The 25041-nt window shown below is 33.2% G+C and overlaps 3 protein-coding genes across 4 annotated transcripts in view; 1 reads left to right on the forward strand and 2 right to left on the reverse strand.

Moving 5' to 3' along the window:
• LOC119828711 (ubiquitin carboxyl-terminal hydrolase puf-like) overlaps nt 1–7797 on the reverse strand; it is a 20183-nt gene extending 12386 nt beyond the window's left edge. The window contains exons 1-18 of the mRNA XM_038350952.1: nt 7610–7797; nt 7365–7461; nt 6458–7221; nt 5975–6246; nt 5473–5691; nt 5087–5254; nt 4831–4909; nt 4636–4708; nt 4155–4273; nt 3851–3962; nt 3291–3447; nt 2709–2846; nt 2269–2396; nt 2096–2174; nt 1675–1892; nt 1381–1561; nt 831–996; nt 275–575 (exon numbers count right to left, since the gene is read on the reverse strand). Of these exons, the coding sequence (XP_038206880.1) occupies nt 275–575; nt 831–996; nt 1381–1561; nt 1675–1892; nt 2096–2174; nt 2269–2396; nt 2709–2846; nt 3291–3447; nt 3851–3962; nt 4155–4273; nt 4636–4708; nt 4831–4909; nt 5087–5254; nt 5473–5691; nt 5975–6246; nt 6458–7221; nt 7365–7461; nt 7610–7652 (3314 nt within the window). The 5' untranslated portion in view covers nt 7653–7797. The remainder of the gene's footprint in view (nt 1–274; nt 576–830; nt 997–1380; nt 1562–1674; nt 1893–2095; nt 2175–2268; nt 2397–2708; nt 2847–3290; nt 3448–3850; nt 3963–4154; nt 4274–4635; nt 4709–4830; nt 4910–5086; nt 5255–5472; nt 5692–5974; nt 6247–6457; nt 7222–7364; nt 7462–7609) is intronic.
• A 311-nt stretch (nt 7798–8108) lies between these two features.
• On the forward strand, nt 8109–12889 carry LOC119828764 (dol-P-Man:Man(7)GlcNAc(2)-PP-Dol alpha-1,6-mannosyltransferase-like). The gene is made up of 8 exons (XM_038351008.1): nt 8109–8319; nt 8393–8525; nt 8626–8799; nt 8897–9050; nt 9215–9359; nt 9770–9996; nt 10764–10904; nt 10991–12889. The coding sequence occupies exons 1-8, from the start codon at nt 8194–8196 to the stop codon at nt 12228–12230; spliced, it is 2340 nt and encodes a 779-aa protein (XP_038206936.1). The 5' UTR covers nt 8109–8193; the 3' UTR covers nt 12231–12889.
• A 35-nt stretch (nt 12890–12924) lies between these two features.
• Nucleotides 12925–23792, reverse strand: LOC119828578 (protein UBASH3A homolog). 2 transcript variants are annotated; one of them, XM_038350782.1, is made up of 14 exons: nt 23468–23792; nt 22047–22287; nt 21297–21492; nt 20861–20947; nt 20220–20389; nt 19131–19269; nt 17710–17805; nt 15976–16149; nt 15819–15883; nt 15467–15633; nt 14748–14914; nt 14177–14315; nt 13959–14068; nt 12925–13810 (listed from the first exon to the last, which is right to left on the reverse strand). In XM_038350782.1, the coding sequence occupies exons 1-14, from the start codon at nt 23572–23574 to the stop codon at nt 13560–13562; spliced, it is 2109 nt and encodes a 702-aa protein (XP_038206710.1). In that variant the 5' UTR covers nt 23575–23792; the 3' UTR covers nt 12925–13559. The 2 variants fall into 2 exon arrangements, with proteins under 2 accessions (XP_038206710.1, XP_038206711.1); XM_038350783.1 differs by lacking the exon at nt 20861–20947 and having other exon boundaries at nt 23468–23791.
• Nucleotides 23793–25041: the final 1249 nt, after the last annotated feature.

A 25041-nucleotide genomic window follows, 5' to 3' on the forward strand; every position in this document is an offset into this window, starting at 1 on the left:
CATAGACTACAGGCATTATTATAATTTATTATTGTAAAATTTTCTCTACAGACATATTTGAATCATAAAAATATAAGCTGCGCCGCGCGGTTTCACTTGCGGACGAACTCATGGGCAAAAGCAAGTATTTCTATAGCTCATGTGTTATGCAGATGTTTAAGCTACATCACTGCCAAATGTCATCAAAATCCGTTAAAAGATTTTCGTGTGAAAGAGTAACTCATAAATATATTCTTACAAACATACTTATTTATATGATTAAGATTGGTCCTACCTTCTTTTAAAAGTATCCAAGTGAGTCTTCAGTAACAGTAACGCCCTCTGTATACATTGGAGAGCGGCCTCTTCCGTCATGTGTTCATATATATTCTGTTTATCGGTCGTTTTTTCTTCTTTTCCATCATCGCACTTTATATCCTGATTCGAAGTGCCCTCACCATCTTGACTTTTGGAAATTAGCCTCTCAGCCGCAGACGATAAATGAAACATGCACTTTGACACAAAATCATCCTCTTGCTGTAATTGCTGCCCCATATAATAGCTGTTCAAGTACTGGATGGCACCCATTGATACATCTGTAAACCATGAAACTTCAGTAGAACAATTTGATAGATACAGTTGCAGTAAACAGGTACTTGATTGAGAATGGATGAAAGTTTATTATGCTTTCTTATTAAACGTCTGAAATGAAATACTGTATCAGCACAAAGATAAGAATGGTAGATTAAATAAAGATTAGGTATCCAATATCTGTAAACATTAAACAAACATTAGATTCTCTTTTATGTTTATTATACTGGATTTTATACATCAAGTTACAGAATGCTCACCAGTACTGTTGGCCCGCAGTGCAATCTTCCACAGATGGTCCATGGCCAGCGTGTGCGGGTGGTGGGCGTGGTGCGGGTGGTGCGGGTGCGTGTCGCCCGCACCGAGCGCCATGCGTGCCAAGTTACATAGCTGCTGGTATAGGCTGAGGCCCATTATGCTGATTGTCTGTGAGGTCAAAGTGTTTTCTCTTTAAATTTTAAATGTATGTAGAAAATACGCACTAGATGAGTGTATTAGATTGAAATAAATCTTAATTGTAATATAATTTGCAAAATAATAATACCGACTTTAACAATTAAAATTGTTCTGATCCCTAAGTTGAGCATATCCAACACAACAAAAAATCAATCTGACTTATAATATTAATTGAATATCAATTCAATTCACCTCGTTTTTTGAAAAAGATTATTTTTTATTAATCTAAAGTCTTGTAGAACTTCAATAAATTATATGCATTTACAATGTTTTGAGATTTAATCGAGTATTTCTTTTCACAATTCGCAACAAACTTCATTATTTAGTTAATTAGTACAAATTCTAAATCATTACCTCTGGATCAAGAGTAGGCATCTTTTCTACATATAAAAATCTCAGAGCATCCAATCCAAGCGCGTGTTGGTCGGGCGTCTTAGTGTGCGACAATAGCCATGAGTACAGACAGTCTGCACACTCACTGGTACCTTCTACCACAAGGCATTGCCACAGCTCCTCCACTTGTTCTACTGTGAGTCTGAATAACAACGTAAACATAAGTGAATTATCGACGATTTGTAGTCATAGTTTTTACACTCATCACATAAATCAAAATTATCGAAAATTTTGTAACTTAATAGAATTATGTACCTAAAATGATGTGGAGATCCGACCGGCGAGAAAATAGCAGTAAGAAAGTGTAAGCGCACGGTTAACTCAGTTATGTGCGCGTAGTGCTGTGCCTCGCTTGCACCACTGGCACCTGCACTTGCACTAGCGCTCGCACTAGCTCGTTGCTTGACATAGTGACGTAGGTCCTCGAGAAACAATCGCATCATGCCACGTTCACGCTCCGCCCACATTACCACCTAGTATTCGGGACATCATATGAAAATTAACCTTAGATAATATTTAAGAAATAACAAACTTCAAGAGGTTTAAAAAATAATTTAAATTTTTCTTATGTTAAACTTTTTTTTACATAGTTAGACGTTATATGCTTTGAAAGAGTATGATAAAATCACAGTATCGTGTTAATATGATGTAAATATACTATGTTAACGCAATGTACCTGATGCATATCCATGCCACGCAATTGTTGAAAAGATGAAAACAATTTCGGCAACAGCCGAAGAGATACAGCAACAGACCTAAAAAGTCATGATTACAATTTACAAAATATCCATAAAATCTAAGTAATTGACTTCATTTATTACAATACATATAATGAATTTGAACACATACCTGTGATTCGCGAGGTTGTCTAGACAGCCTTCAATGAACTTAATTCTAATAAATTTATCTGTGCTGAAGCACAACAGAGCACACAGAGCTTTTTCAGCCTCCAACGCGAGGCCTTCGCCGAGTTGTTCCTGAAATTATATGATTATGTTCCGTTACTTTGTAACTTTCTTTCTTGCGGCTCCCATTGAATTATTGAAGATTGGAGTGCAAGTTATTGCATGTACAGATAAAAAACAATTGATTCAAATAATTAATTTAATATGGTTTTATGTACTCTCTTTCACAACTAAGTTTTTGTAATGTAGCCACTATATAGTATAGATGAGCTGATAATTTTTAATTTTTATAAGTTAAAATTACGTTGTTTTTTTACATTTTTTTATGTCAGCAAATGATATTTGTAAATAACACTATGTATAATGTGTTGCAATATATCATACAATAGCGCCGTCCTGCAGCAGGTCCCACAGCAGCGTGTTGCCGGGGCGGCACACGTCGTCCACGCTGAAGGGCAGCGCGCCGCCCGCCGCCACGCCCAGCGCGAGCGCGCCCACGCCGTACTCGGGGATACACTGCGCCTGCGCAGCCAACGTCTCGCATAAACACTTTGCACACATATTATATCATTATATATCTTTTTTTATTTTTATTAGCAAGATTATGTACAGAAATCACTTTTAAATTCGTTAACTAATGCCTAATTTTTAAACAATAGAAAAATTTTTATCACGACGCGGGACCCGCGTCCTTTTGCCAAACCGTAGCAACGCATAGCCTCTCGACCACCCGTAATCCTGTCTTAGTAATCGAATTTGTTCTACTCTTTCGGTTTCATGTGCCTTAAGGAACACCCCACGCCATCTATTAAAATGATTAATATATAAACCATTCCAATGCTATAAATGTAAAAATTAAACTAATGTGTATGTAATGTTATGATTCAGTCGGCAGGTGAGTATACCATAAATTGGCAGTGTGGTGCGATATAATGATGAATGCTCTCCAACAAAGTTGGAACATACCTGAGCCGCAAGTCTAGCCAGTTCTTCCTCACATGCAGAGTCATCCTCATCGAGATCAGGAAGACGGTGCGAGTGCGGTGAAACCGCTGATGACGCACTGCCCTCTTCCTCTGAACGTCGCTTGTAACTCTCGAGGAGACGGAGTTCCATTAATCTTCTATACAAAACATACAAAACGCTAATAAATATCTTAGTATATGTTTTACTTGCTAATAAAAGAAGGGTTATGAAGGAAACCACAAGTATTTTCCTTTTTTTTAATGCTTAAGCCTATCTATATACATAACAATTTAAAATGAATGTTTGACTATATCTCCATCTATTACAGGTATACACTAAACAATTTAGGAGAACATCTGTGATGTTTGAATAATATAAGATAGAAATTTGTTATAGCGCGCTAATCTCATGATCAAGTGGATCAATTTTGACTGCTGGATAGCTTCTTGAAAAGTAATCCCGTGTGCCATAAGCTATACATGTACGACGGGCAATACTGACGCGAACCACTTGTTAAAGATGTATCTTAAATAAAGAAGGTGTGAAGCAGAATTACTTACCTTGCATCAACATTATCGCAGAGCAATTGACAGTGTGCAGTATCACTTCCAGACGACTCTTCCTCCACTTCCGACACTGACTCTGCGAGCTCGGCAGTTTTTAATTGCGCTGCTATTTGATTAATATTTTCAATACAATTAAAAATAAAAGTTAATACATAAATGATCAAAATTGGATACTATTTCAATAAATTAATTTTATTGCAATCGATAACGATAAAAATCTATTGTAATAAATTTTGTTTGGGGCATATGAAATATATAATGTTTATTTCGTAATGAAGTGTATGGACCATGCACTCACGGAAATGCCTGGGCTTGCCGGGCTTGTGTCGCTTCTTGTACAGCTTCTTCTTGCGCGGCCGCAGCAGCTCTTCGGGGCCACTGCTCGCGCTGCCGCTGCTGCCGGCGCGCTTGTTACGTCTGTAAATGATAATTTGATTACCAAGTTAGCCAACATCAGTTGACAATTATTAATTAAAAAACAGAAATTTTATGCATTTCATAAAATAATATTATTGCAATGGTAAAAATAATTATCTGAACTAGTAAAATTGGACCATCGTGTAACGTTTTATTTTACCTTGAATAAAGTTGATTCAATTCAATGTGCAAGTTTGTTTTTTGTGAGAGGCAACAGAGCACAGGTTGATGGTAAGTGATCAGCGTCGCCCATCACAACGCCAGGGACTTTTACGTAACGTGACGTAATGTGACGTTACGCAATATTTGATGATTCTTTTACTTCGTATATAGTTTAGGTTTAGTAATAAAACCTTACTTACTTTTGACATGATTTAAGAGTTGCGCAATCCTTTTTGGTAAGTTCTTCACCCTCTCGAAGCCATTCTTGTTCAGCTAAAATTAATATAAAAATTTTGTATGAAATTAATTTTTTTTTGTTATCTTATATAATATTGTAAATATTTTTATAAATATATTAAAGATTTTTTTCCGAATTTTTTTCATTAAAATTTTACCTGTCAACTCCCGCTGATGTTTACTTTGCTTCCGTGGTGTGGGACCGGCCTCTTCACCTGATGTACTCAACTCTTCACACTAGAAAGTGTAATTTTTAGTAATGTTTACAAATGTATCATGAATATAACTTAAAAAAAATTGGAAAAGAGTGTTGATTTTGTGTACAAATCCAATAAAAACTATAGTTCATGTTGCATCTAAAAATAAAAACCATAAAATGTTACAAAACATTGCAATTAATGAACAGAGACTCACGGGATCATCGTCCGAGTTGGTCTGGTCCATACTGACGCTAGCCTCAGACGACGAGCGGTGCGGCTTGCAGGCGGGCGGCGGCAGGCGCGGCGGCTCTCCCGCCGGGCTGCCCGCGCCGCGCCCGCGCGTCCACATCGCGCGCATCAGCGCTGACGCTAGGTACAGACTCTGGAACGCAAACATAATAATAATACCAATGTAATGCAAAATACTCGCGGCTTAAATTTATATGTTTCGATAAAAAATATATAACAAAAATCTTAATTTGTTTGAAACACATTGTGTAAGGATATTGAAATATAATATTGTTTTGGAGTTTAACAAAACATTCATGTAAATAAAAGTGTTTTAAGGGTAGTTGGCAATTGTATGTGAGTGACAATAACCTGTTCAGTATGTTCCTTAGGAGGTAAAGCACACAGAAGACTATAGAGATGGGCACATGGCTTTGGAGACAGAGCTCTAATGAATCCTGGCAGTAGGTCATACACTTGACGTCCACAGTGCTTTAGTTGAGCTGCCGCCCAGACCAGCTCTACATGTTCTGAGGTGACTTGACCCTCCACAGCTAGGAACTTGAGGATCATGTGGGACTGTTTGATAACCTAGAATTTTTTTTTATTATTATAACAAGCACATGTATCAATTTAAAAATTCAATTTTATCATTACCAAAAATTTATACCCAAAATTTTGTGTATGGTAAAATTTTGTTGATCTAAGTGTGTAGGCAAACTAGTATAAATTAAACAATATGAAAAAATCAAATGAATTGCAACAACAAAACTTTATATTCAGAGTCATTTAGATGTGCAATTTTATAGCCAGAATCACTAGTTTAATAACTGCATAATATCAAATAAAAATTTCGTTTGATTTGTCTTCTCACCTCAACATGCAAATTTGGTCCAAACAAATGTTCAATGATGTTATTGAATGATAACCAAGCAGCTAATTGCTGTCCAGCCACTTCTGCATCAGCTGCTGATTCTCCCGCACACAGTTCATTGTGAGCAGCTATATGAGCATTGATCTGGGCTATACCAGCTAACCTCATTGTTAAAGTACTGCTATTAAAGTATTTGAAAGCCAGTGCAAGCCCATCTTCATCAAAGGCAAGCGGTGAATCTAGTGGCTCTTTTGCTGCACCCCACATGAAATCTAGAAGAGAAATACATTGCTTTGTAAATGCATTACATTTAATACATTGGTACAATTATTCAGTATGTAATTTTAATATAAAATATGAATATTTAAGATTTTTTATCTAATTTTTGCTCAAATGTCCCATAGAACAAAGTGAAAAATAATATTAAATATATTAAACTTGCTGTACTAAATTGTGTCTATATAAATTTTTAAGGTAACTTACCCGCCATTGATTTCACTGCAGGGACTCTTAAGTCTTTATCCTCTAAGCTACACATGTATTTGAGTATTTTGCTCCGTAAAGGCATGAATTGTTGAGCTACAGCTCTAAAATTCAACCAAAGTTTCAAATTTCCTACTGCTGCTACAATTGCATGTGCCATAGACAGTGGTAGTGTGCTTGCTGTGGCATGTTCAAATACAGCAGTCATTGCACAGACCCCACCCAATTTACAAAATAAATTTACATTTCTCAATAAATATGGTGGTATCTCAGTATCATGCAAGTCACAATATGAGCTTAGATTCGATATTTCTTGAGCGGAGAGATCATCAAGTCTACTCAAAGTGGAGTGCTTGCAAGCTAAGTACAATGGAAAGTTATGAAGAAAAACTTTTGACACAATGTGTAAGAGTTTTTCTCTCTGTTGTATGGGCCATGGCTCATTCTCTGTACTTGTGGATAACTTTTCCGTTTTTGATACATCGTTAGAACTCTGTTCACTGGGCTCTGGTTTTTTTGTACTCTCATGTTTTAAATCTTCCACAGATTTTTCATCACTCTCATCATTCTTTGTTGAGCTATTCTTCTCATCCTTTGCTATCTCGAGACTGGTATCTGACGAATTATTTGGTGGACTATCTGATGCAGCAATTAGTTCATCTTTGAGTAATTTGAGTTGAAATACAGAAAGACAAATAATACTTTGCACAACAAGATAAAATCTTTCAAAATTTTTAACGTCACGGTAGCAACACATACATTGCCTGCAAAATATACAAAATGAGCATAAAAATAGTTGTAAATAAAACGTGTATAAAAGTTTTTTAACTGGCTTCCAAGGCAACGACGTTTTATAAAATATGAAGAGAACTTTTCGAAATGTACGCAAATAGAAAAAATATATTACCTTTGTGGCCAGGAAAGAATGTAATTTAATACTGTTTCAAGCTCAGTCTGACTTATTGAGGGATATTGGGACACATCGTCGGTTAGTCGCGTTTCGCCTAAAATTAAGAAAAATATAAATAAGAACCTTCACAATTCTTCATACCGGTTTAATTTAAACCAATAGGATTATTTTAGAGTCGATATATACAAATTAATATTGTGCAAAGTGAATAAACCACAAAATTTCGAAACAATGTCCCTTACAGTTAACTAAAAGATGTGAGAACTCCGAACAAACATCACACATTCTCAAAGTTTTGATTGAATATGGAGCGAAATATTGTTATAATATTGTCGCAACTATTGTTTTGTTTGAGATATTGATCATTATTGATATTTTCGTATCAGAAAACGAACACTGCCTTTGAAATGTCAAAGAATCCGTTCCTCCATTGTTGACGATACTTGTCAAAGCAACGTTCGGATACCTTCAGAAATTACACCGTCATATATGTGCGTGAATATTATTCTACTCACCCTATTTAAAGTTCTAGTAGAATACATAATGTGATTGGTGAATGTGAATTATTGTATTAGAAGAACATAAAAATGTGAATAGTCCTATGAGCAACACTACTACCTACCTAGTACCAACACCTACCTATTCGATATTATGAAATTCAAAATATTTTATCTGTGTTTAAATGACATTTGACTGCATCAGATTCATGTCATACTCCACTCGACAGCTGATTGTTATAAATATTTTGACACCTCCGAGCATAATGTGACGATGTGTATGATGGGTTAATATGTATCGACGATTTATTTTTTTTTAAATAAAAGAAATGGTGCAATTACTGTATATTGTGTCCAGCTTACACGTTCTTTTGTGTCCATTCACTAAAGTTGAAGAAAGTTTTAATATACAAGCATTTCATGATATTTTATATCACCGCTTTAACCTGTCGGAGGTATATTGAGAATATCTAATTTTGGATTCATAAGTTACGTACTGAGATAAAATTATTAATCTATTTTTTCCAGTACGATCATAATGAATTCCCGGGTGTTGTACCGCGAACATTTATTGGACCGCTCGTTATTTCAGCGCTATCTTCACCTGTTGTGCTTTTCTTACATTTGTTCGGTATAAATAAATTTTGGACGCAGTATGTCGGTGAGTATTTGTGTTGATGGAAGTGTTGACGTCAATTCTTATAGCTATCATAATAAATATTGTTTTGTGAAATACCCTCGTTGTTTTTGTATTGTTTCAGTACGTCTAACTTTAGCACTCACTGTAATAGCAGCATGGAGTCGTCTCCGAAACACCCTTCAAAAACTTTATGGAAACACTTTTGCATGGTGGTTCACTACAATTACAGCATCGCAGTATCATTTTATGTTCTATATGAGCCGTCCATTACCTAATATCATGGCTTTGCCCCTTGGTAAGTAACTGCAAATTTGTTTGCATTCATATTGTTACAATAAAATTTATACTGAAGTAAAAAGATATGTTTAAAGATTTAATATCTCTGTTTGCAGTTTTACTCGCATTTGATGGCTGGCTATCAGGAAAATATAAACAATTCATAATATCAGCTGGTGCAGCGATAGTGATATTTAGATCAGAGCTAGCCATGTTATTTGGTGTGTTTTTGTTAATTGATTTATATTTCAAGAAAATCACAATATTTGAGTAAGTTTATCATTGTAATAATCAGATTTGAAATGAACCAATGACATTGAAAAATTAAAATACATATTTTTTAAAACTCCTAAGCATAGGATGATGTATGTTTACATTTTTATCTTTCTCTTATGCCAATTATAAAAAGTTCAAATACATTGCATTGTTTACAGGTTTATGAAAATTGTAGCACCAGCTGGAGCAGGTCTCGTACTTCTAACAGTTGTTATTGATTCTATATTCTGGGGCCGTTTGGTTTGGCCCGAAGCAGAAGTTTTCTGGTTCAACACAGTATTGAATAAAAGTTCAGATTGGGGTGTATCCTTTTTTATGGATTATAAATCCTACTAATATTATAAATGTTTGTTGCTCTTTCACGCAAAAACTACTGAACCAATAGCAATGAAATTTGGTACGGTCATAGCTGGACAATTGAAATAACATATGGGCAATTTTTTATCCCGATATTCCTACGGGATGCGGACTTACGCGGGTGAAACCGCGGGGCGCAGCTAGTTTAATATATAGATTAAAAACTTTTTTTAATTTAAAATTCATGAAAGCATTCAATTATATAGCAGTAATGATATTTAATTTTGTATTTCATTCAAATCTTTTAGAAGCTATTTTTATACTTATACATATTCAAGAACATTCTTACAGTTATTTTATTTGAGAACTTCTACCATTGTAGTCACTTTTAAATTTCCTTAAATATTTTTCGACAGACATCACCATTTCTCTGGTACTTTTACTCAGCACTTCCCCGTGGTTTAGGTCCAAGTATTATTTTGATACCTGTTGGCTTATACCTAGACAAACGAGTAATTCCTATAGCTGTTTCAACATTTGTTTATATACTGCTTTTTTCATTTCTGCCCCATAAAGAGTTAAGATTTATTATTTATGTTTTTCCACTGCTCAACGTGTCATCAGCTATAACATGTTCTTATGTGTAAGTTGCTCTTTTTATTTAACCATTTTGTATAAAATCATTTAAATATAATTCTTAATCAATTTTGGCATAAGCATTATTTCTTAAGTAGTCTTTCAATTTGTCTAGATCAAACAATGTGAAGAAGAAGCAGTCATCAATGTTAATATTCTGTTGATTGCATTGAACTCCAATTTTAATGGACGATTCTATCAGTTTCGGATGGGGTGACAAAATTTGAGGGTTGGTTGTATAGAATACTATACAAATAATTTTTGCAATTGATTAATATATGTAACTTTCATAAGTGTTAAATACTCACGAGATGTTTAAAATATAGAAAATTTATTATAACAAGTAATATGTAACATAATCCTTATCCTGTAAAAGGAAACTGGAGCAACTTCATCTACCTAAATGAAGTTTACTCATTCTGTACATGGTATGGATTTGTTTCAAATAAGTAGTAATCTGCCATAAAAATATAGATTATTCTAATATACAGAAATTAGTTGCACTGAATAGTAATTAGCGACATTTGTGTATTGATAACTGCACACAACCACCTTGTTTGATTTAGAGCAAATAATGTTTCACAGACCACAGCTCTTAATAGTATATAAATTACTATAATCTTCAACAGTACCACGAAAGTATAATTTTTTATTCATGCATTCTAAAGTAGATAAGTTAAACACATTCATTTTAAATTTATAAATTCTCTAAAAAAATAAATGCGCCAAGGAAACGACTGAAGGTATAAAATCGTAACTTTTATATAATTTCAGATATATTCGGCGAACCAAATCACCAATATATGAATTGCTATTTTGGGGATTAATGATAATAATAATTTGTAATATAGTATTTACTGCCACTCTTGTATTGGTAGCCATGACCAACTATCCTGGAGGAGTAGGGATTACTCGGTATGAATAATTTGTTTTCAATGTAGCTTTTGAGTCGACATTACGTATAAAATAACTTAATAATCATATTGTTGTTATTGTTACAGTTTCCACAAATTATTAAAAAACGAACCCTATGTGCACGTTCACGTTAGCAATTTAGCGGCCCAGACTGGTGTGACGCGTTTTACTCAAATTCATGATCATTGGACTTATAGTAAAAATGAATCCCTAACTCCTGAGGAGCTGCAAGGTTATACTCACCTTTTAGTAGAAGCTAAGAGTAAATATTCACCAAGTGTTAAAGCTTTTGCACATACTCATACAGTGTTAGATAGTATAGACTCATTTTCTCAAATAGCAATGAATTATAGACTAATACCCCCAATAAAAATAAAAACAAAACCAGCATTGTTTATATTAGAACGAAACAATTTTAGACAAGATCTACGTCCATATTTATCACCAAAAATTTACAAAGATTCTGAAGAAATCAGTTCAAGTGAAATAGACACCAAAGAAATAGAAATAAATTTGATAAATTATGATGAAAGTGTTCAATCAGAGGAACAATTGAACGATGATAACACATTAGTGACCGCAGAAAAAACAGAAAATACTATGACAGAAAATGTATCCAATGAAAACACGGTAACATTTGTAGACGACGAGGAAACTGAATTATTTCGAAAAGAAATTGAGGAGTCTATTTTCAAAACAGATAAACCCAATAAAGAGTTTAATGAACACGCTGTGCTGAATCGATCCGAACGTAAGAAAAAAGCCATTGAAAAAATTAAATCTGAAACTCGAAAGGAAGTTGTAGCTTCTGCGAAAGAAAAGTTAAAAGAAATAATGAGACGCCATAAGTATGTAGCTAAAGAAATTTCTGAAAATGACATATCTAAAACGGAAGCTCAAAAAATAGAAGAAGATGGCCGAGGTGATATTCCAGACATACAATTTAAAAACAAAATTATAGATGAGGACACCACTAATAACGAACAGTTGCTGGAAGATGCAAACATTGTTGAAACAACCGTCGACAATACAGACGACTTTGTAAAATCTCTTGAAGAGGCTTTTAATGTAGATAAAACAGAAATATCACCTGATAAAACTGTATTAACAAATGAAGACAGTAATAAGAAAAGTCGTACAAATCAAAATATCGATTCTATTGTTGAAGAAGTTATAGCAAGGCTAATAGATAGAAAAATTTATGATGACAAAACGAAGCCTGAAGATATAAAAATTGAAGATCGAAAAGTTATTCAAAAAATTGTAGAAGAAATTTTATCAGAAAGAATGAATTTTACAAATACTATAGATAATAGCACCTTGTAATCTTTTTACAAAGTATAAAAATTGATCTCTATACTTTGTTTTGTTTTTGTCTATAAAGTGTTAACTTTTTCTATAAATCTGTTTGTGTTGTTGTTGGTTGAAAAAATATTTACTGATTAAATCTGGATAATTTTCAAACAACCTATAATTGATACACATGGTTTCCAAATTTCGATAGCTATTTTTGTGTAAATGTCACCGGAAAATCCGTATCCGTAAGTTTATAAATTTACTGGTAAGTTTATCAACTATCGTAGGATTCTAAACGGAAGATAAATTGTATTATTTGACGCCTATATTTTCGTATATATGGAGTAAAACTTACTGATCTTGTTACTTTCCGGTAACATATATCATTTCAAAGCAATAATTTGTTGGCCAACTATGTTTTCCATAATACAATTTTTCATATAAAAATGTTTGAACGGTTTCCTTTTGTAAATATGACGTAACTGTTGTTGTAATATTTAAGGTTAAACCTTTTTAGCTTTTAAATGATTAAAATTTTTAAGAAAAAATAAAACTTTATTAACTTAAATTCAATATAAACATAAATGTTTTATTTAAACAGTTCGAGGTATGTATTACTACATTATTAGTAACATTACCAAAAAAGAATAAAATATTAATAAAAAGGTTTCGCTGATTTAAGTTTAAAACATAAACATATAGGTAGGTATATATATATATATATATATATATACATATATAAATTTTTGTTACTATAGTAACCAATGTAATTGCAGTTACTTAATTAAAAGAAATTGAAACATCAATACCTATTATTCTAGCAAAATTCAATGTATTTTTCAAATTATGCAATAAGTTAATTGTTCTAAATGCAGTTTGATAGTGTCATAATAATGAATTTTAAGTGATAGGAATACATAACACAATAAGTCTGTATGGCTTGTACAATATCTTATTATATAATGCATATTGGAACTTTATCTTATACTATAGTGATCGCTTTTCCAAAGTCGATGTATATAATAAACTAAGCTTACACCTAATTAAACTCAGTAAACATTTGAACTTAAACTGGTGCAATTATAATAGTATAGTTAAATAATGCAGTCTTTATTAAGACAATAGCCTTGATTCTATCAACATAATATGTTTTGATATCGATTACAAAAATTACTTAACATTTTCACACTACAAAATAATTTAATGTTACTATTGTTGAAAATCAGAACACAGCAAATTCTTATAGAGCACAACTTTTTAGTAAATTTGAGAAATCAGTTGCCAAATAATTTATCCTATCAATATGACTTATCAATTGACGATGGAATTTTGGCAATAATAACAAAAAAAATATCCAGTTTAAAGATCCAAAAGCATTTTCCAATTATATCTTCCGGAACTGGAGTTGATTGATGGTGGACAAGGAGGTGAAACAATCTCCCACGGGTTGGACTTCATGGCCGCGAGGGCGCAATATGGAATCCGCAGTAAATTGTTACTAGTTTGGTAATTGAAATCGTCCTTGTCTGTTTTACCCTCAGCTAGGCGCTTCATCGACAACACCATGACATCTAATGTAGCTGCGTGTCCAATAAAGATAATGTTGCCACCTATAATAAAATTGATTGTTATTTTGACGCTAACGGAATAACTTGTTTCAATTAAATTTGGTCCGACTCGAAAGTAACATTGATTATACCATAAAAATAAATATTCCAGTCAAGGGAAAAGAGGGAATTAAAACAATTCTATTTCTACCTTCTGCTTCTGTATCTTTGACAGCTGCCTGCATTACATATTCATTTCTTTTGAAGAAATCGTTTAATGTCTCTGGTGTGTTACATTCCAAGTCGACGTAAGGTTTATAGCTGTAAAAAGTGATACATATTTAAATTATTACAAATTAACGTAAAACCCCAAAATAACTTTATAAAATATAGATTCATTTTATGTACAAAGTAATAAATTATACTAACTTCAAATCTACATTAAGTCCAGCCTTATGCATTTCCATAGGAGTCATAAAAGGAGCCATTCCTTTAGCAAGGTGCCACATCTTATATTCAAATAAACCTGGCTCAACTCTTATTTTCACTGATGGATCTGCCTGTAGACCTGTAAAAAAACGAAGATGATTATCTCTTTATTTTATTTAAGAAAAAAAATTATTTTATGATTTATTTGTGACAATTATTTTTCAATTTTATTGTATCCTAGATTACAAATATTAAAAAAGTCAAGCTCCTCTTTCTCTGCCTTTTCTTCTTTGAGTTATTTAGCAGTATAGACGTCGCAACTATTAAGTTTCCCAAGTTGTCAACCATATCGCTCACCGCTCGTCGCGCCTCACACCTCACACCTAAATTTCTTACTTATAGCATCGGAATTAAAAAACCACATCGATGCGATTTGTAATCACTCGTCCGCTAACCGTGCGCGTGCGTGCGTGTATGTATGCACGCATAAGCGCGTGTGTGTGTTGGTACGCATACGCGCGCGTGAGTGTATGCACGCGTTCGCGCGTGTGCGCGTGTGTCGCGCACTCACCGAGCAGCAGCGCGTGCGCGGTCTCGACGGAGCGCAGCGCGGCGGACGCGTACACGTGGCGCACGGGCACGCCGGCCGCGCGCAGCCCCTCGCCCACCAGCTGCCCCTGCAGCCGCCCCACGCGCGTCAGCGGCGTGTCCAGCGCGTACGACTCCTTGCCGCCCACGCTGTAGCGCGAGACCATAAACAGTTAAACGGTTAAGTTAAGACATACGTCTTATAAAAAAAAAATCAATTTCTTTATTTCGCTATTGTGATTTCACAAACTATTTTATTTAATTTTCATGGCATATTTAAGAGAAAATAGAATAAAACGAAAAATGAGATGACGTCATACATACAGTAGAATAGAGATATGCCCATGCTAAATTTTAACAAAATACAAAAAAATGTTCTAAGCTATTACTATGACATTTACAGTAATGTCAGTACTTGCAATAATTCTTATTTTATTGTTATAATATAGCATAGGAAACATTTATTTCTGACCGTATGAACGAAGTCATTAGGCGCTTGCGACATTTTAGTTATGTTATATTTGGGTTAGGCGTTATTGATATTTTTGATACAGTTTTGATTTAAATAAAAGAATGAAATGAATATTGTCATTTCACTGCCCATCGCCATAGACTTGGACAAAGGAAATTAACAATAAAAACGCTATATCACTCTATAGCCAAATTATCTCCAAACTTAAAAATTATGAAGTGACAAATTACCGTTCACCCAGTTTTTCTGGCATATTTAAATCTTTTCTGACATATGTCCCATTGTTGTCGAAACAAAACGGCACCCAAACACCATAAGTGAGGTCAACTCTTTCGCCGTGCCGCATCGCAAATACCCAGCGACGATCCTTGCTTGTGCTATTCGTTGTTTTTACATCCTTAAAATTAATCAAATTAGTTAAATATAAACTTTAACTAGAATACAATTAAGTATAATGTTATAAGAATGTTCTTTATCAAACCACACTAAAGATATAATCTATTTGGCAAATACCATGCCTTACTACAGAGAACCATAAATAAACTGCCTACAAAAAAATAAATACAAAACGAATAAACCAACCTTGCAATCTCCATGCGTTTTTGAGTCACCATTATTACATGCAGTGTCGGTTTTCCAATCAACACCTTTTTGGAAAAATTATAGTTATACGATTTGCAAACAAAAACAATAAAAACACCTAATAACTGAATTAATTACAGAATATTATAATACACACCTTGCGTAACGTTCAATATGCTCTCGGTTTTATCAATTTTCACTGTTTTCCAATATTTTTCCCAATCTTTGTAAGTCTCTTCAGACTTTTCGTGTCCCAGTTCGGGTGAGTCTTCATGAGGGTAGGCCGCCATCTCGATATCCGTCGAATCCGACTCCGATTTTGAATCTGTGCCTGAATTACAAACGATCCAATATAAACAGATGAACATTAAACGGTTAGTTAACATCGTCTGTACAAATGATCCTGTGCATATCAAATGACCCTTTGCAATTGCGGCGCTATTACAACTGCCTAGAGTTGGAAGGCATATTGATAGCGATGAACGAAATAATAATATTTGATTGATAGCCGATAGGTTTGTTTTGTTTAAATACATTGGTGTATTTGTGATTGTGTCAAATCACATTGCAAGCACTATGTATATAACGATAGTCATCCGAGACAAAGACATTGTACCTATGGAAGTACCGTTTAAGATTGACCCTTAATATAATCATTATTATTTTTTAACAAAACACTAAACCGCTTTCAAAATGTCGGTACAAGACCAAATTTGAATAGGACCATAAATTGCGAGATACATTTTTTAGAGTCAGCTTCCCTATTTCGTGATAAAGTCACTGACGGCTATTAAACATTTACCCCAATATGTGGAAATTAAATATCAACTACCATACCTAGTTATTTATAATCATTTTAATAATTAACAGATAAGCAAAGAACATATCAGAAAGCTAATATGATGATATGTTATATATGAAAATAAAAGTCCAAAATATTAACTAGGCCACAGAATAATAAGTACAAGTAAATAAAGACATTATTAGGAAGCTGTGGAACCGGTCCTTAATATTTGATTCCAATTGTAGTTGAGAAAATTTATTTAAATTTATTGCATTATAAGGAATAATGAATAATAGCAATTCTTATAAAATATGTAAAACACTGTTTAAGGTTATTCACTACGCTTTTTTTACTTTTTTTTAATGTCACCGTCGGTAATGGATCTGGTGGGACGTCTAAGTAAGCGCTGCCCATTTGGGAGGCATAAGGTCCATTGTAGACCTTACGCCTCTACAAATCCCTTCCCAATTTAAACTCGGCAATCCATTTGTAGAGGCGTAAGGTCTGTAATCGACTTTACGTCTCTACAAATGTTCATGGGCGGTGGTAGCGCTTACCATCAGGCGTCCCACCAGCTCCATTGCCGACTGTGACATAAAAAAAAAAAAAAAAATGGATCGCCGACTTTAAGCTGGGAAGGGGTTAAGAAAGGATTGGCGAGAGGAATAAAGGAAAGGACTGGGAAAGGTAAGGAAAGGATATGTGCCTCCGGCTCCCCCACTCACTGAACAAAACACAGCAGAATGCTATTTCACGCCAGTCTTCTGTGGGGGTGTGGTACATCCCCGGTGCGAGCTGGCCTAATTCATGCCAAAGCGTGCTCGTCTACCACATACAAATGTGCTTGGACATACGGGTATATTGCAATATAAAATGTGAATAAGTTTAAGTAATTACTATTCATAATGGTTATAATTAATTGATACCATAGCATACTCTATTAAGCTATTCATTTATTGTTTCTGTAATGTCTTGACTTGATTTTAATTAAATGTAATAACACTATTCTTGTAAATAAAAAAAAAACTTTCTGCTTATCCCGAATGCACACGGGCAGTTAGTAACAATATGTAAAAAACAAATGTTTAAATAGAGTTTAATACGTACCTAAATTGGTTCCCAATGATATGGCTCTATGGAGAGTCCACGCGTCAGACTCGGCCGTCCGTTGTGTGTATACAGCGGGCAGGTATCCACTCACACCTATATGAGACAGTTGTTATTAAGTGAAGTCGACAACGTGTTAGTCATAATCCTCAAAAATAATTCAAGGTTATGTTATCTTATCTATTCTTGAAAAAGGAATCGGAACAAAACAAGAATGCATAATGTATACTTGATGCAGTATAACGGGATTCAGCAGTTCCATTGATGATCAACTTTTTTTATTTTTATTGTCATCCACAGTCAAAATTATGGTATGTACTCGTATGCAGTAGCTGGTAGTCGAAATTTGACCGTAACCGTGAACGAAAGGGTATCTTAAGCGATAAGACCGCGCTCACATTTTAAGTTACCTTATGTCTTTTGAAATTGTATAATTTATGGTGTAATTGTACAAGGAATTTACATTTCATATCTAAAAGCGTGTGTGTGTCAAATGCATGGAAGTATACGTACTTTATTGATTTAACGTACTTTTTCTCCCGTTCGGGCATTCATCGCTAAAAGGCGTACAATTTTTTGCTCTATTACAGTTATTCGAAAATCCAAGAAAAAACATACAACAACAAACACCCATAAAAACAAATAGGACAAATATTATAATAGTATATTTCACTATTGAAACAAAATAATACTTACTTCTAGTAGAATTCACAATATAAAAATGTGACCTTCACCTTACGCAGTCGTTTGATTTGTCACAAACAACGTAGCTTAATCTTAGTTACAATTCGCCAGTCATTACTCATTCATATATTTCACATCGTTACAAAAAACATATCTATGATCATAATTTGCTTCCGATTAAATATTATGTACAAAAAAGAAAGCAATGATTTTCTTTTACTTAAAAAAAAAATGATTCAGATTTTTAATTGGTATGATTATGATAGTAAATATCATCATATACTTAATAATTATAGATTTTATAAGCCGTTATCTGTAACTCAATGTTGTTGTGTAAATATATCAAATTACAATAACGTTCCTCGGACATGCTTTGTAATCATTGTAATGCACTGCTACTGAGTTAATGTTACTCATATAATATATACAATCTAGCTACCGCCAAACACACACATACATATTATAAACATTCAAATCACCCATAGTCTAAATAAGCGCGTCCGCTAAAAGCAGAATTTAAAATGACGTCAGCGCGGCTATCAGAACACGATAACATAGAATAAAAAGCAACATGTAAATGTAAATCTAACATCGTTGTGATCATTATATAACACACGTAACACTAACCTAATAGTCTATACGTTTTCAGACATTTACCGATGAAACTCATTGTGATAACTACATACAGGTATATATTGTATATGATTATAATTTAGAATGGCACAGATATAAATTACCCGTTAGCCAAGAAGTGCCGAGTACCCAGCCGTCGGGAGAACTGTCAAATTGTTTTTCTTCAATGTAAATATAATCGCCGAGTACCAGTTCCAATTCGTCATTGGCTTCCGGTACATATCTCTGTGTTACTTTATGTACCTGATAAAAAAAAATTAATTAGGTGTGTGTAAATTAATAATATATAACTCGATAGTACAAGTCGTTTGTATTACATGAACAGTTTTTAATATTTTGATATTATTACTTATGGAGCTGTTTCTTTTTTCGAAATTTGAATATACTTAATAATTTTAGATTTTGTTTGTTTGGTTTGACTCGTTAATCTCAGGAACTGCTGGACCGATTTTAAAAATTTTTTCGCCGTTGGGTATGTAAGTGATGCTTGAGTGCTAACTTTTTTTAAATATATAACATATTTAAAAAATAAATCACTCATATTCCTTGTAATATTAATATAGATTATTGTCAACAACCAAGTTTAGTTTAGTGATCGGCCTCTCCTTTTCTATGACAAGGTTTATATTTTTGTAACATAATTTATCACTATGCATCTATAGTCTATACATATACTATAACAGTAACCAGACCATATCTATACATCTAAGTATTAGGAACAATTGCTATGCAATAAGTATATAATATACATATATATAATAGACAATTTTTTTTTTGTTTGTTTATCTGTACGGGCGTCACGTGACATGCACCATTTCAGTAGAATGTTCTGAATGGCAAAAGATATATAAAAACAAACATCCTTTTATACTTTACTAGCGGTCCGCCCCGGGTTCGCCGTGGTACTTATATAGCTTATAGCCTTGCTGAAAAATGGGTTATCTAACTATCTGAAATAATTTTTCAAACCGGACCAGTAGTTGCTAAGATTAGTGTGTTCAAACAAACTCTTCAGCTTTATAATATGAGTATGTATCACAAACAAGCTTTTGTCCAACTATTAATTGTGGCTGTTACTGGTGCTTGTTTAATTACAGCTAGTCATAGGCTAGTATAAAAAATTGTGAACAAAAATTTTAAGTAGGTAGAATTATTCATATATAAGTTTTGTTGGACATAGAAAGAAGACATACCTGATGATTAGCGAAACGAGGGTCTCTAGAATATAATCTCAATTCCCAACTTGTAAGTGTGTCAGGTTTCAGTTCTTCAACAAGGGCCTTTAATGCGTCATACTCTGATTCCTCAAAATGGTATGCTAGAGTTATGTGTAGGGACTTTACATGTGCTTCCAGATTAGTTGCTACAATACATAATCAAATATTTATTTTGATACAGGGTCAGAATAAAAATTTCTAACAAAATATAGCAGTTCTTTTAAAATGTAGGATAAAATTTTTTAAATTGTTTTCCAGACTAAAAAAAAATTCAATTTTCATTAATTATATATGTTCCATAACAAAGAAAATTGTTAGAGTGAGTTCTGGTAAGTAAAAAATGTTTGTTATAGTTAATTATACTTCTAATACCTAACACATATGTATATATATCAATTAGTCTTAGACAGAAATCTAAAAAAAACATCAAATCTAAAAAGAAGCAGTAAGAAAAACATATAAAAATTAGCATACCTCACAAACAGCATCCAACTACTATATTGACATTTCATACTAAAAATATAAAATAAATATATGTACTCTATTAGAATAAATGAAAATCAAGCATTAAACATTATCTACAGGCATGCTATCGGTGGTTTGGTCACAACTCTTACATATGTCTTTCTCCTGAGGCATTGTGCACCATGGAAAGCAAGCACCCAGTGCATCCAAATGTTCATATGTATCCACTTTTACACCCACTGCATGAAATAACCTTGTTTTTAACTTTATATCAATAAAAATTACAATAACAGGATGTTGAAAGCAGTCAAATAAGTTAGATTTTAAAGTTGTTAAAAGCATTAGTACTTAAATATTCAAAGAACATATAGGCCCCTATTTTTTATAAAAATACTTTTCTTTAGCTTTCTAAATATAATAGTAGTAAAATGATTATATATGGATCATATGCTACAAAAATTATATTATGTAACTAACATTTCAGTACAATGATAAATAACCTTCTCATATAAAATAAAATAGGGTATGTCATTTGTATTAATCATGAATAGTGAAATTATTTGAATCATGAATAAAAATCTAACTTACATATTGAAGATACTTCCTTTACAAACTGCATGGCCATTTTCTTTAAATAATCAGCATGTTCTTCAGATATAAACAAGCCCATAAAATTGTGTGATATGTAGGGTTCAAGTTTAAGCTGGCAAGCTGGTGGATCTCCCACCATTTCCACCACTTGCTTGACTGCCTTTGCAAGCTGAAGTGAGGCTTCATCAGCAGCCTACAAGGTGAAAAGCATACATAGTGTCTTATGTACACATTTAATATTAATATTGTTACTATTCAATGCCATATTGTTACTTATTCAATGCTAAAAAATAAAAACTTCATTAAGAAAGTGGCATCAATAGAGCGTAAATTTTTGTATGTGGTAGTCGAGCATGCTTTGGCATGAATTGGGCCAGCTCGCAACGGGGAAGCACCACACCTTCACACAAAATCAGCATGAAATAATAGCATGCCATTGTGTTTCTTTCGGTAAGTGGGGGAGCCGAAGGCCCAAATGCTTTTCCTTACCCTTTGCAGTCCTTTCTTTTATTCCTCTCATTAATCCTTTCTTAATCCCTTTCCAATTTAAAGTCGACAACCCATTTGTAGAGGCGTAAGGTCTGCAATTGACCTTATGCCTCTCCAAATGTTCATGGCGGAGGTAGCGCTTACCATCAGGCGACCCATTAGCTCCATAGCCGACTGTGACATAAAAAAAAAAAATAATTCCATATGAATATAATTATTTAAGTTGAGAATTCAAGAGTACAACCTTTGTGTATTTACCTTGAAAAAAGAGACAAGTGTTATGTGTGGTGGAAAGTTATGGGCCCCATTCCAACTACCTATGGCCTTTGACTTCTCCCAGAATGCATGTAGCTGATTGAGCAAAGGGCCAGTGGGGGTAGCGTAAAATATGTATTCCCTTGGTTGCTCTGTGTCAATGAAGGCATCATTTACATGTGTGAGAAGCCAGTCTGAAGCTAGTTGCACACTGCGGTTACCAGTTGCAGCTAGTGCTTTTAAACTGAAATTCAATGAATAATTGTAATATTTTCCTTGGCAACTGACTTCAAAGATGGAGGAAGTTATAAATCTGACTATTTTTTTGTTAGTTATCTCACAACTTTTTGCAAGTAAACTGATTTTTCCTTTATTGAGAGCTGCTACCCAATATGTCACATATGAATTTGGTCTAGTTTATATGTGCATGTGTATTTTTAACCATCATAGTTCAATTAAACTTTCTGAATTATTGATTACCTATTATTCCATTGAAGCAAATTAAATACATTTCATTAAGTATCTTCCCATGTAAGAGATATTTTACGGCAGTGACAATTGAACATTATCACTCTAGCATCTTAACTATGTATAGATAGAAAAGTCTAATTCTATTATTCATCCTGCTGCAATATCAAACTCAGTTTTTTGTATTTGTTTTAACTTTATATTTAACTTTTTTCATCAATCATATTTTATATGCAATTTTTTTTTATTATTAATAAAACAATAGCACATTTATATAGTACTAATTTAAGGGTGCAACTTAACAAAAATAGTAAAAAACCTTAAAAACCCCAGAGAAATGGATAACATTCCACAGGGAGGAAAATTAACACATTAAATATTAGCATTTACTGAATGAATACATTTCATTTTAGTAGTTAGCAATATTTGGTTTGTAATGAGGGAAATCTTATATCATTATCCTATCATAAATTTTTTGTTCTAGTTCTCAAAAGATATTTATTGAAAACTATTGCATTTATGGTCACACCATTCCTATATATTCTTACTACCTAAATAAAAATTTACAAATTAATTCCCAGTATGAATAAGAAGAATTTATGACTAAATCTATTATTTCTAAAACAGCAGCCAAGAATTATTATTTTTTTTAATAAACTCTCTCCGACTCTTATTTTCTGACATATTTTTATAACAGTGGTCGGGTAAAAAATTGCGCAACGGACCCGGCTTTAGGTATAGAATGAATTTAACCACTATAGCATAATCAAATGCAAGTGTACTAAAGAAAGATATTTTCAAAAAATGGAGCTCTTTCTTTTCTTTCTCAGTAGAAGATGGCGAACTTTCGTTTGGTTTTACTTTCAACTGTTAACTCAAATTAAACAGAAATACATCACTTCGTTAAACATAATTCTTATAAAGGTTTTACAACTGTTTTTTAAATGAATACTTACGCACGGTTTTTTGGAAACCCCATCTGTAACAGTATTTGCAATGGAGATGCATCTTGCTTAGAGGTTTTACTAGATGTAGAAAATTTCCTAGGAGGAAGATTAGTCATAGCTTAGTTCGGATTTCGGATCAATATCTAGATACAAGTATTTTTTATCCAACAGCACGCGACCAAAGGACCGGTAATATCAAACATTAACTGATTAAATCCTAACTGAAATATAATTAATAAACAAGTCTCAAACAAAAATCTTATTAGAAGTATTTGTTTTACAAAATGTACACATAAAAGAGACTAGAGCAATTTGACAAACAATGATCAAATTTTCAAAAGTCAAATGTTTGTCAACAAGTCAACACATAGCAGTGGTACCAACTCTCAGAAATATTTACTCCTAACTCTAAGTCAAAACCCCCTAAAACTGCGTCAATTATTTGAAAATCCCCCTAAAAAATAATATTCAATCAAAATAATATAATAAGCAATATTCAGTAATATTTGTTAATGCTTTTTATTTATAAATTAACTAATACATTAAAAATTATGTCAGTTTCCTCTGAAGAGTCAGAATTTTTAAAATCATATATGTTAACATTGAATAAACTTAACATTTTAGAAGATGGAGTGAATGCTGTGCAAGATCCACCATTACGAATTAATGTGAATCGAATCATCATTATGCTTTGCAACATTTCAATCGATAGTTTATAATTACACTAGATGTCACCCAGTCCTAAGTCATTCGCTAGGTGAAAAAATAAATTTAATTGATTATTGCATTGGATAGTTCTATTATATTCAGAAAAACCCTAAAAATACCTCTAAACATATAAAACCCCTAAAAAAATTCCACTAATTTACCCCCTAAATTTGGGGGGAAAACCCCTAAGTTGGGAACAATGACACATAGAATATATAATGTATTGTATTCTGTGTCACGGACTATTTTAATAGGAAAGTAGAATAGATATTATATGCATATTATTTTGTTCTTGTGTGGAAGTGGCAAAAAAAGTCCAAACATGAATATGCAGGGTGTAATTAGGAAGAGTCTAAAGAATTAAAAATGGTTTAAATAACCCAATAGATAGTGTAAACGCCTGTCATTTTGGCGCCCTAGGTACACAGATATAACAACAAAACGAGTCTTAGTTTTTTTTTGTGTTTATTCTTAAATGTAACTAATACATATAAATAAATTTAATAACCCTTTATTCTTGAACAGCTTCAATACCTAAGTGTTCATAGGAAAAAATATTATGGTCACCCTATTAGCACACAATAATTATGTCCTCTGTACCTCTTACTCTTAGCTACCTCACTCGATTTGCTTTCAAGCCGCGGCCCGCTATGTGATGAAAGCTTTTCTCTAACGGAATTGCTCGCGTAGTCAAAGTAAAAGACAGACAGTCCCAAAGATTTTATTTGCATAGTTCCAGGAATTCCGGAATTAAAATAATCTGTGTTGTACATATATATCAATATTAATTCTTATTCAGGTAAAAAAAAATCTTTTTGCGAAATTTCATTCAAATCGGCTTAATGGTTTAAGCGTGAAGGAGTAACAGACAGTTA

The sequence above is a fragment of the Zerene cesonia genome, chromosome 8 (assembly GCF_012273895.1).
Source record: "Zerene cesonia ecotype Mississippi chromosome 8, Zerene_cesonia_1.1, whole genome shotgun sequence".
In the NCBI taxonomy this organism is placed as follows: Eukaryota; Metazoa; Arthropoda; class Insecta; order Lepidoptera; family Pieridae; genus Zerene; species Zerene cesonia.

Bases quoted from the DNA above. Each gene is read 5' to 3' on its own strand.
- LOC119828764 (XM_038351008.1), top strand. From the start codon at position 8,194: ATGGTGCAATTACTGTATATTGTGTCCAGCTTACACGTTCTTTTGTGT. The intron at 9,360-9,769 runs GTATCCTTTTTT...ATTTTTCGACAG, and splicing joins ATAAAAGTTCAGATTGGGGT to ACATCACCATTTCTCTGGTA. The intron at 10,905-10,990 runs GTATGAATAATT...TTATTGTTACAG, and splicing joins GGAGGAGTAGGGATTACTCG to TTTCCACAAATTATTAAAAA.
- LOC119828578 (XM_038350782.1), bottom strand. From the start codon at position 23,574: ATGACTAATCTTCCTCCTAGGAAATTTTCTACATCTAGTAAAACCTCT. The intron at 20,390-20,860 runs GTAAGAGTTGTG...TATGTATTGTAG, and splicing joins GCCTCAGGAGAAAGACATAT to CAACTAATCTGGAAGCACAT. The intron at 16,150-17,709 runs GTACGTATTAAA...TTTGTAATTCAG, and splicing joins ATCATTGGGAACCAATTTAG to GCACAGATTCAAAATCGGAG.